This window comes from Apium graveolens, chromosome 3, assembly GCF_009905375.1.
Source record: "Apium graveolens cultivar Ventura chromosome 3, ASM990537v1, whole genome shotgun sequence".
Taxonomy (NCBI): Eukaryota; Viridiplantae; Streptophyta; class Magnoliopsida; order Apiales; family Apiaceae; genus Apium; species Apium graveolens.
The window spans coordinates 294,264,302-294,276,172 of record NC_133649.1 but is presented as its reverse complement, the minus strand read 5'-3'; the positions used below and the strand labels follow the sequence as shown (position 1 = coordinate 294,276,172).

The 11,871-nt window shown below is 34.2% G+C and overlaps 1 protein-coding gene and 1 long non-coding RNA gene across 2 annotated transcripts; both read right to left on the bottom strand.

Annotated features, from left to right (window-relative positions):
* Positions 1-2,343: 2,343 nt before the first annotated feature.
* Positions 2,344-4,103, bottom strand: LOC141713617 (uncharacterized). Its single transcript, XM_074517117.1, has 3 exons — positions 3,757-4,103; positions 3,311-3,444; positions 2,344-2,802 (listed from the first exon to the last, which is right to left on the bottom strand). Exons 1-3 carry the CDS (start codon positions 3,928-3,930, stop codon positions 2,487-2,489), a joined length of 624 nt encoding a protein of 207 aa, XP_074373218.1. The 5' UTR covers positions 3,931-4,103; the 3' UTR covers positions 2,344-2,486.
* Positions 4,104-7,851: 3,748 nt separating this feature from the next.
* On the bottom strand, positions 7,852-11,261 carry LOC141713618 (uncharacterized). The gene is made up of 9 exons (XR_012571997.1): positions 10,713-11,261; positions 9,625-9,714; positions 9,296-9,392; positions 9,117-9,183; positions 8,651-8,735; positions 8,442-8,509; positions 8,216-8,363; positions 8,008-8,114; positions 7,852-7,916 (listed from the first exon to the last, which is right to left on the bottom strand). It is a non-coding gene; the product is annotated as an uncharacterized LOC141713618 (long non-coding RNA).
* Between the last annotated feature and the right edge of the window lie 610 nt (positions 11,262-11,871).

Sequence of the window (11,871 nt, the reverse complement as noted above, 5' to 3'; positions counted from 1 at the left end):
ATAAAAAACTTTCATTATTTTAAAATAAAAAGAGCATCTTTTAAATATTAGGAATGCTATTTTAGAGGACGAAAATAGGCTTCGCTTAATCATTTTTATTAGAGTTCTAATGGAGGGTTTTAATAGGGGTATCAATGCAATGTGTCATGACGTGACTTGGCATACTTATTAGCACTTCATTGGAGTTGTGATGCCATATAGTGTCAAGTAAGTTGGCATGGGTGCCAACTTGGGTTGCCAAGAGTTGGCTGTTAAGTAACCAGTCGCACTAAAACCTTAAAATGGTAGAGGAAGACCCGAACATGATCTTATACTCTTTAACACTCCCCATCAATCGTACGATACTTTTCGTACCGATTGACAACAACAAATATAACCAATACCAACATCAATACCAACAACAAATATTTAAATTAAGCAAATGGGGGTGGGAAGACTCGAACTCGAGTCCCTCCCTAAACCGAGCTCTGATACCATCTTAAGTAACTAGTCGCACTAAAACCTTAAGGTGGTAGAGGAAGGTCCGAACATGATCTTATACTCTTTAACACTCCCCCTCACTCGTACGATACTTTTTCGCTACGATTGACAACAACAAATACAACCAATTCCAATACCGATACTAATAACAAATACTTAAATTAAATAAATGGGGGTGTGAGGACTCGAATCCGAGTCCCTCCCTAAACTGAGCTCTGATACTATGTGAAGTAAGCGGTCACACTAAAACCTTAACCTTAATGCAGTAGAGGAAGACCCGAAGAGAATCTTATACTCTTTAACATTGACATCCTACAAAATACGGTATCAACTTTATTTGTGATTTCAATATTATTTATTTTATATATTTCTATTATACTTTTTTTTTGTTATACTAGTCAAGATGCCGATCATTCAAGTGTTATGTAAAAAGAAGAATGTCAAAATTGATATTAAAAGGAAGAAAATATAAAAAATTACATTATTGAATGTACGGTTAAGTTGGGGTGTCAATCATTGAAGTTACGCGTCAGAGATACTCTGTGTGCTCGTAAAACAATAAAATAAGCTGATTCTCTTGTAAAATAGAATCAACATTGTTTAAAAAATGACAGATTTTAACCTCGTAATCGTAGTGCAGGGACACCAGGGGAGACAAGCTTGGTGAATTATTTCAACATCCATTTCATGGCGGACGTGAGAATTGATAGATCAATATCAATAATGCATGTGGCGCATCTGCAATCACTTATTCGAAGCACAAAACTGTTACTCATAACAAATATCAGGCCCAGCCAGTGACACGACAAGCAGTACCGAATTATCATATGAGAGGGTTTGTTTTTTTACAAGCAAAAGTCCAAAAGAAAACTGATCTGTTTTGCACTAGTTTTCTTTCTTTGGGGAATTTTTATAATTTAAAGGGCACTTTTAGGCTGCAAATATGTCACCAACTTGTGCATCATATAGTAGGTAATTAGATAGTGTTGTCTAGTATGTATTCTTTTTCTTTTTTGTACCTATATAAATTTATCACAGTAGATCTGATCTAGTTTGTTTCAACCAATGTGTCTCTGCCGCTCAGTTTCCGATAAACCTTTATCAATATGCTGTCTGATCAGCTCAGGGGAGTAAGAGTTTATCCTTTGTCGTCATCGGTCCTGGTTTCGATCCTCGCTCATTCTGGAAATTTCAAAGAACAGATACTCATTTTTAAGGCTATAAGTCATATTTGTCAAAAAAAATATTAAATCCAGAGCAGTTTTTTAAAATCCAGAGCAAAACAGAGGTGAAAAGACTAAAATACCCTCCCTGTATGCATCAACGATCCTAGTAAAAATTAATGTGTGGGTAATTTAGTCTTTTCACACCTTTTTTCTCTAAATTCTAAAAAATTGCTCTAGATTTAACAATTCGCTTTCATTTTAATGATATAAACATATATCGTTTCTCATAATTAAATATTTCCCGAGGTATTTAATAAAACAACCCAAGTTTCTAAATAAATATGTACAGATTTTGCACATTAAAATAGTTTCGGGTTTTTTTTAATAAAATAACACCAGTTTCAAAATAAATTTGTGCAGATTTTGCGCAAAATAAGTGCAGAACAAATGTTGAAGATTTCGAATTTATCAAACAGTTATCTGATTTTTTATAGTTGATGGAAGTCAAGATTATGAATTTCTCAAAGCATAATTTAACAAAACTTAAGATTGACTATGATAACATAAATTTGATTAGTTAGGTAGTAGTGTTGTATTTGAACAATTCTACATGAACTTCTCTTGAACAAGTAGTTTTCCTTGCCTAATTCATGTACACATTCATTACAAACACTTGGCTTAGACAAACACTCAGGCACTAGAAAATTTGATTTCCATGCTAAAATTTTATTCATCAAGCAGCTTTCCTTCTGTTGTCTTCAAAACTAAACATGTATTGAAAATTGTCACTCTGCTCCAAAACAACTCAAACTATATACAAGAAGAAAAGGAGGAACTGAGCTAGATAGGATTTCGACAACAAGGGCAATGAGCATTCTCTTGAAGCCAAGGGAGAAGGCACTTAGAATGGAACCGATGAGCGCAGGGGAGAAATGACAGATCCTCACTAGACTTAAAATGCTCCAGGCACACAGCACATTCCTCCTGATCCGAAGACTTCCAGCTCCTCAATTTAGCCCAACTCATCATCAACCTCTTTGACGACGAAGATGATCTCCTCAATCCAGCTGATGGTTCCTGGTTTCTAACCTCCTCTCTCGTTGTCGTCCTTCCCTCCAATGCAACACTACTGCTAATCCTCCCCGTGCTGTTTCTTCTGAATATGTAGAGAGATAAATATTCAGTCATCTATAGACTAACTGAACTTACAAATCACAAATTAAGTCATGTCCCCGTTTGGTAACTTGGATTTCATTTGAAATTCTAGATTTAATCAAATAACATGTTTAGATAAGTAAAAAAAATTGGATTGGGATTTCATTTGAAATTCAAGACATTCAAATTTTAGCGCAAATATGAGAATTTGAAATGACAATTCAAATCATGACATTTGAAATCCATCTTGTTTCCAAACAAGGCACAATTGTATTTGTATTTTTAGTGAATCATAACTTTAATCCTAGCACTACTCGAAATTCTGCAATAAACATCTGTTTTTAGCCGATGTCTATGTGAAAATAGACCAATGGCCAAGTGACTTTTTCTACTAGCATAGCTAAATTGAATACTGATTTTTTTCCGTACATAGTAAATATCGCATGTTCGCATAGTTTATATCGAAATTTCTATGATCTGACCCAAATATTGCGAAATTGTAGTGATACCTTTTAGGTTCCAATTTTCTGTACTGAGATCTGAGTCTCTCATCTAGCCTCTCTTTGGCCTCTCTAGCTGCTCCGCCTAGCTTCTCGTCATCCTCCTGCTCCTGTTGCTGCTGCTGGTATTTCACCGCTCTTTTCTGCAATTTAAATAAATTTTTCCGTAAACTTACAGTCCTAAATCAGAAATTTAGCATCGTTGTTTATACTAATCAAGCTTATACGTCAAACAAATAAGTATCTGTAGCGGTATTTTACTTTTCCATAGTACTAAATCAGAAATTTAGCTTCGTTGTTTATACTAGTCAGACTTATACATCAAACAAATAAGTATCTGTAGCGGTATTTATTTTTCCGCAATACTAAATCAGAAATTTAATTAGCGATGTTTTTATTAACGGTCAGACTTATATACGTCTTACAAATGAATATCTGTAACGGTGTTGGGATACCTGAAGCAGATTGGAGTGGGAGCTATTGTTGCTGGAATACAAGCACAAAGACGAACGCCTGCTATTTTTCGAGTTTTCGAGAAACGAAGAAGACTGCGAATCCGCCCAGGCAGCGCCTGTTCCGTGACACCGTCTGCGTCTAGCACTTTCAACTCCTGGTAACATACCAGCCATGTTGTTTTAAGAGATATTAAGTATTGTACGAGATTATTGTATAATCTTATTACAAGTTTTGGTCACAGAGAATGAGTGTTTGAGAGAAACATATATATGTGGAGTGAATCAGCTGAAGAATAGACAAATAGAAGGGCGGAGAAAAAGAGTGTGTAATAATGGAAGTTAAGGAGAAATGAAATGAGACAAGAGCGGGACCTTGGTGGAAGCTTCACTTGACCACTCCATCATGTTCCACTTGCGTGATTAACCCACCAAAGTTCCAATTTTTTTTAATCTAATTAACTATAAGGAATTTTCATCTTCGTTAATAGAATTGAAATCTCGTAATACAATTTAGAGCCACAAAATTTTAATACTAAAATTAAATCAAATTTTCATTATTGTTAATAGAATTGAAATCTCGTAATACAGTTTAGAGTCACATATGCGTACACACATTTCTTTAAAAAAAAAAAAGGAAAACTTGCTCTTCGTGCTACCGATCTCATCAACCAATCATTTACCTGTTAACTACAATCTGCGATTAATACATATAAATCAAATAAGTGTGTGCGTGAGTAAACGAAATCAAACAAAGAAAGAAAATATATAAATGGAAGAGAGATTCTCGAGTCCAGTTGAAACTGTCTCCTTAAAGCTATTGGGCCTATCACCGTATGTGTGAGTCGATAGCCTCTCAGGATAAAAAGAGGTAGCGGCGGCGTTACTGATAAATTTTCATTATCATTAATAGAATTGAAATTTTGCAATACAATTTAGAGTCACAAAATTTTAATACTAAAATTAAATCAAATTTCAATATCGTTAATAAAATTGAAATCTCGTAATACAGTTTAGAGTCACATTTGCGTACACACATTTCTTTTAAAAAACTTGCTCTTCGTGATATCAATCTCATCAACCAATCATTACCTAGACTAAAATATAACAAGTTTTTCCCAAGAAAAAAACACAATTAAATTATTTTACACATTGAGGTCGATCGTCATGTAATCCATCAATACCAAATCAAACTAAACATATCCACTAAATCTCGCTTATCGCATAGTTTAGGTAGGATAAGATGTATGGGCATTCCCCTCATTAAAAAATGAAGATGTTGTTTTCCGGTAGATCATTGACTTTTGTGTGTGTGCATGTGCAAAAAATATTAAAAGGGTAACAATTACAACACAAAAGTTTGATAGCATACAGTAAATATAGGTTGAGACAAATCTCAACCCATGATTTATTCACATGAGAATTATCGAATTTAAATGCATTTTTCTCTTAAACACGAAATTAGAGAATATAGTGGTATATACTGAACACTTTTATTTTTCGACTTACTGGAACCTATTATGAAATTAAGATAAATACTTGCTATATTTAGACAAGGCTAATAGAGGAGCCTCTGACCTCTGTCAACTCAAGAGCTGAACTGCAAAATAATATTATAAGCATATCTTCTCTAACGTTCTAACGTTCCTGCATATGTTATGCAAGACTCTGTTACAACTGCTTCACTGCTAAAAAATAGGAGAAAGTGGTTCCACTACTTACTCAACCTAACTTACACTTATCTACCGCAAAGACCAAGTCTTTGCTATTTATTTGCACTCAAATAATAAATAAAAATAATAAATTACCACATAACAAATTCCTCCCCTCTTAAAACCTGACCTTGTCCTCAAGGTTGTGTTCCGGAAACTGGACTTTCATCATCTCCAAATCTTCCCAAGTCGACTCAGCTGAGGATAAACCACGCCAATGAACGAGAACTTCTTTCACACCTTTTCGAGCTTTATAATCCAGAATAGCTTGAGGCATTGGATAAAGAGACCCATCATCATCTTTGATAGCTGGCAACTCTGTCTGCACTTCAATTTTGTCTCCAACTTTTTTCTTTAATAAGGAAACATGGAACACAGGATGTATTCGAGACTCTTTCGGCAAGTCCAACTTATAAGCAACAACGCCAATTTTTTTGACAATCTTAAATGGACCATAATATTTTGGAGATAGCTTCATATTTTTCCTCATTGCAACTGAAGCTTGACGATATGGATGCAATCTTAAATAAACCCAATCTCCCTCTACAAACTCCTTATCTCTATGGTGGCTATCATAAACCTTCTTCATTCGTGATTGAGCTTCTTGTAAAGTGGTCCTCAAATCTTTTATAACTTGATAACGAGCCACCAGTTCTTTCTCTACAGAATCTACCTTTGCCATGTCTGGAATGTAAGACAACAAGTTAGGAGGAGGCCTGCCATACACTACTTCAAATGGTGTGGTTTTAATAGATGAATGGAAGCTCGTATTATAACAATATTCTGTCCATGTCAACCACTGACTCTATTCCTTTGGTTTTGAACTTGTAAAACACCTTAAATACATTTCAAGTGTACGATTAACAACCTCACACTCGCCATCTGTTTGTGGGTGATACGCAGAACTAAAGTTGAAACTGGTGCCATTTAGCTTAAATAACTCTGACCAAAATAAGCTAGTAAAAGTTGCATCACGATCACAAACAATGGACTTCGGCATCCCATGTAATTTAAAGATATTATCAAAAAATATTTTTGCAACTCCAGCAGCTGTGTAAGGATGAGATAAAGAGATAAAATGTGCATACTTGGACAACCGATCAACTACCACAAAAATTGTAGTTTTACCTTTAGACATAGGTAAGCCGCCAATAAAATCCATACATATGTCTTCCCATACGCGTTGTGGAATTGGAAGTGGTTGGAGTAACCCCGCTGGAAACAAATGTTCAGATTTGTGTCTTTGGCAAATATCGCAAGCTGCAATGAACTTTCGAACCTTATGCCGCATTCCTGGCTAGTAAAAATCTGCTCGTATCCTCTGAAGAGTTTTCTGGTAACCCTCATGAGTACTATTGTAAAATTGTACTAGTATCGCATCAATTAAAGGAGAATTTTCAGAAAGGTAAATTCTCTCTTTATAAAAAATAATGTCGTTGTTGAATTTCCACGGTCCCAACGCCTCCCCATCCATAATACGTTTTGCTTGTTCCTGCAAAGCTGGACTGGATGTCACTTCATTCTGAATAGCATTTACAAAATCAGGAATCAGTTGACTAATAGCTACAAGTTCTCCATTTTCTGCATTCACACTTGTTCCATCCTCAATTCTTCTCGAGAGAGCATCAGCAACCGTATTCTCTTTTCCCCTTTTGTATTCGATCACAAAATCAAAACCCAACAATTTATATAACCACCGCTGTTGAGATAGTGTTGTAACACTACACCATAAAATGCCTACTGTAACACCAAAAAAACGTTGCATTAGGGGGTAAAAATGTTGCTCTTGCCCCACTTTTAAGCTAAGGTAACATTTTCTTAAAGATAGGTTTTTCCATGTTGCCTTAGGGTTCTAAGGTAACATCTTTGGTGCCTAAGACAACATCGTGTTTTAACTTGTTTATATGTCGCATTAGCTTGCTAATGCAACCGAAAGAGATATCAGTTGTAACTTGTTTTTTATGTTACCTTAGAGTTTTAAAATGTTTTTAAAAAATGGGCCCCACGATGGGACCCACTAGCTGACATGGCAAGTATGGGCCCCACAGTGCTGAGTTGTCTTGATAATGTAACAAGTGGGCCCATAGAACCTAATGTAACACTTTGAAAAGTTGTTGTAATATTATAACTAGCCTAATAAAATATTTTAAACATAATATGGTAACAGTTTAGGAGGCTATTGTAACAATTTCGCACAAACAAATTGAAATGCTTATTCTGTAAACTGAAGAATCCCAATTATAAAATTTCATGACTGCAAAATAATGCATCCAACCCAAAAATTAAACATCCAAATATACAGCCAAATTAAAAGTCCAAACTAACTATAATCACTACTGGTATGTCTCTGAAAGATGACTCTTTTATTTTCTTTTTTATTTTCTTGAGCAGATCATAGCATGTCATTCCAGACATACAATAGTCTGTTATAATAAGATTCACTGCCATTTCCTGAAATCAAGAAGACCAAGTTTTAACAATCCAGAAGTGCATATAATTGAGTCCTTTTGAAGTTGCAGCTTTAAACAAGTGAAATGAGTACCTGTTGATTTATTGGAGATATAAATGCTTTGTTGGGACTGATTTGTTCATCATCTTCATGCAATTCAAGAGTTTCTAAAGCTTTACTACCAGAATCAACTGTTGTAACTGCCATAAAAAACAATCAGAACCGAAAAATCTAAACCAATGATATATATTTAATCTTTTCTATTTAACTTGGTAGTAATAACAATTCCAATATAAAGTACATTTGGAAAGATGCGTGTTACAAGAATTGAATACGCATCTATAGAAGTTGCATTACAAGAGCTATCAAGTATTTGTCCTAAATGATTCCACCTCCCGTGTACTGAAAGTATCAATTCTACATGAAGTACTAGGTGACCATTCCATGAACTACAGAACACGGATGGTTGGCCTAAGCACATATGAAGCTTACATGAATCAAGGGAATTAAGTCGCAAAACACCATACCTGACCATCTAGTTCATCAATCAATCCCTAGTAACTCCAGGTTCGTCAACCACAATGGCCTAGTTCCCCTTGAAGAGCAGAAGTGCAATGTAAGTACTAAAACTTACCGAGACAACTATATTTAAAGGTACATGTATCACGTATGTGTGTGTATGTCTAATTCTTGAAGATGATACAATTATGTTAGAAGTGTTTGATGCATTCTATACCCCCAACAAGTCGGTTAAACAGTGCTGATTTACCGACATTTTGCCTTCCAAAAATTGCAACCTTTGAAAGAAGATGATCTGGGATCTGAGATAAATTGAAAAAGGTTAGAAAATACAGAAAGATCAAATGATAACATCCAATTACAAATCAATAGTCACTTTAACATGTATACTCTTATCAGGCTTTTCATAAAGAACAAGATATGGCTGCAAAAGGTCATAATTGACACATTTGACCAATCCAAAGTGAGCTCGCTCCTCTTTCAAATCCCTGTTAGTCATCTAGGGATGTTACTAAAAACACCAAATCTAGAAGAGGGACAGAGAGGACAGTTAAATCACAAACCTTGCTGTGAATGGCATAATTGTAAACATATACGAGTTAGTTTTCGATCAATTACATTAATTAATTGAAAATTTAAATTGAAAGATTGAATCTAAATAACGAGTAATTTAAGGATTTAACCTCTCTATCTGACGAAGAACTAAAGGTGATCATATGAGCCATGGCGGGGATAATGTAAACTGTGAAGCTGACAAGCAGAGATCCCACAGTTGAGTTGATGGGGCCAAAGAAGGGGAAAATAATTGCAAGAAACCATATAGGAATAACCACTTTAGTTTGGTCCGTAAATATATTATTACCTACTGGGTCGGTTGCAACTTTCCCTTCAGTCATGAAAGCTTTGGCGGTGCATGTAGTTTTCTTTTAAGTAAATAATCATGAATGTAAACATCAAGCCTAAACAAAAACAAAACAGAATCTTAACTGTCAAGACCTCCCTAGCTTCCACTTTCCAAACTTACACTCAAAACGGATATAGAGAACAATCTCCAATATAAAAACAAATAAGCATATCACAGGAATAAAACAATCAAAGTCCGAAGAGAAATATTTCTATATAGAAGAATAAATATTCTGAAAAACTAATAAGTCTCCAAATAATTTCATGAGAACCACCAACACAACTTACATCTTATCAGCTTCCCAATTACTCTGTGTCATTTTCAGTTCAATTTCCCACCACAAAAAGTCGATTACAGGGGCTTATTACAATCAAAACCTGCAAAAATACACATACAATCGAGTTATAAAACAAAATCAACCTGCTGAGAAAAAAACATCTAGTGAAAACATGAATGAGTTGCAGAACAAAAGAAAAGGGGTCAGGGTCAGGTCCTAGAGCAGGACAAAAAGGAGTCATGGCCCTATGGATGACCTCCTAGGATTACTGTCATGCAATGAAAACCCTCTTCACAGATGCGGCTATATACATACTAATGTTTAAGGAGCAAAAGGCATAGCAGTGAATTGCCACAGCAGTGATATAAAGCAAAATTCTAATCGGGGCTTTGTTTAACATGTCCATAGGACTTTCTCGTTCAAATAGCAAACAAAGAGTTACAATAAGGAAGAGGGATATATACATGCAAATTAACATAAATCTATGCAGAAATTTGAGGATGTCATATTGTCATACATCCGGACTAATATAAATTCCAGCATAATAATGTATACATGATTAACCAGTAAGTGTACCAAGAACCGGAAACCACACTCTATTAACATTTGAACTTCTTCGACTCTAAAAAGGAAACAACAAACCAGAAAATAAGTTATGACTTTCTCATATTCTAAGACGTTAAAAGATAAATGATCATTAGACGAAAACCGCAGAATTAATAACCTTTCACTTAAAAGGCCTCTCTGGAATATATTCTTCATAGTGGAGCTGATATTTCTTCTTATTTCAGATTCTGTGGAGCTTACAAGGTGTAATGAAAAATTTGATGTAACAAAATAATAAATTTTAAGAAGTTAAAACATACCGAGAAAAATACAATCCAAATTATATGTAAATAGTTAAAACCCTAATTGATATTTATCGAAGAACCAAAGTCGTGATTGAAGAACCAAAGTCCATATTAAATCCAAAAAAATACAAAAACACGCAACCGTAAACATATACACACACACGAGCGCACAAGCAATAGCGTAGAGGGAGAGGGGGAGAGAGACAGAGAAGGAGAGAGACAGAGAGAAAGAGAGACAAGAACTCACTACAATCTTAATTTCAGGTTGTTTGTGCTCACTCCTGATTTATTTGATTGAAGGGTTCACTCGGACTAGCTTGTGCTGCTCGTGTTTCATTCAATGTTGGAAGTGGTTCGTTCTTTGTTTGTCTTCCAGTTGTTCAAGACTCTATTCTGCAATTTCTTCCATATCTTCGTGTACCTGTAATAAATTAAAGCAAATAAATCCAATTAAAGTAAATCGAAAACCCCTAATTTTAAGAACCAGATCGATTTTAAATGCCTAGATTTGAGTAGCCAGATTAAACTATAAAACCAAAGTCTAAAAACCTATTTTGAAGAAAATTATGAGAGAGACAAAGAAGATATCTGATAAAGGGGAACACAGATAGAAAAACAGAGAATAATTTTCTCCTACTCAATATCCCTTGGAGAGATTAATTAGCCCCAATTTAAGTAATAAAATAGAATTAATTCAACCTAAATAGAACACATGTATTTTGAAGAAGACCCAATTTGAAGAAACTAAAAACGTATGAGAGAGAGAGGGGAGAGAGAGGGGGGGAGAAAGAGAGAGTTGTACAGATGAGATTGAAACAATGAGACAGGTTAGTGAAAAAGATTAAAGGCGGTCCATGGTTTTTTGCCGCTCTAAAATTTCATCTCTACCACAATTCATCAGTGGGCTGCATTTTATATTTACGTGTATTCAATTTATTTATTTTCAAAATTTTAAATTTAATCAATAAATATCTTAACTAATATTTAAAAGTACTAACTCACTTATCTAATAAGTTTTTATTTACTTTAAAATGTAGTTATTAATTTTATACATTTATGTTTTCACTCAAAATTAATATTTAATTTTGTTGAAGTAAAAAAAATATTACATAAATTTAATAAAATAAAATCTTTTTATATTATTAAAAAATAAATTGACTTATGTTGAAAACGCTTATTTTTAAGAAAAATAAATTAATTACTTTGATACAATTTAGAAATTTCTGAATTCGAAATAATATTTAATTCTTCTTTTTGCAAAAAAAAAATATATTTGTTTATTAATAATTTAAGGCAACATTATTCATACATGTTGCAATGTTTAACACTTTTTATCTAAGATAACACCAAGTTTGCAACTAAGGTAACACCAAAACAATACTGTTGTAGGAGGCTAAAAGTAACAT

Excerpts from the sequence above, each read along its gene's own strand:
- LOC141713617 (XM_074517117.1), bottom strand. The coding sequence starts at position 3,930 with ATGGCTGGTATGTTACCAGGAGTTGAAAGTGCTAGACGCAGACGGTGT. Across the intron at positions 3,445-3,756 it reads CCCACTCCAATCTGCTTCAG|AAAAGAGCGGTGAAATACCA; the intron begins GTATCCCAACAC and ends TTTAAATTGCAG. Across the intron at positions 2,803-3,310 it reads AGAAAATTGGAACCTAAAAG|AAGAAACAGCACGGGGAGGA; the intron begins GTATCACTACAA and ends CTACATATTCAG.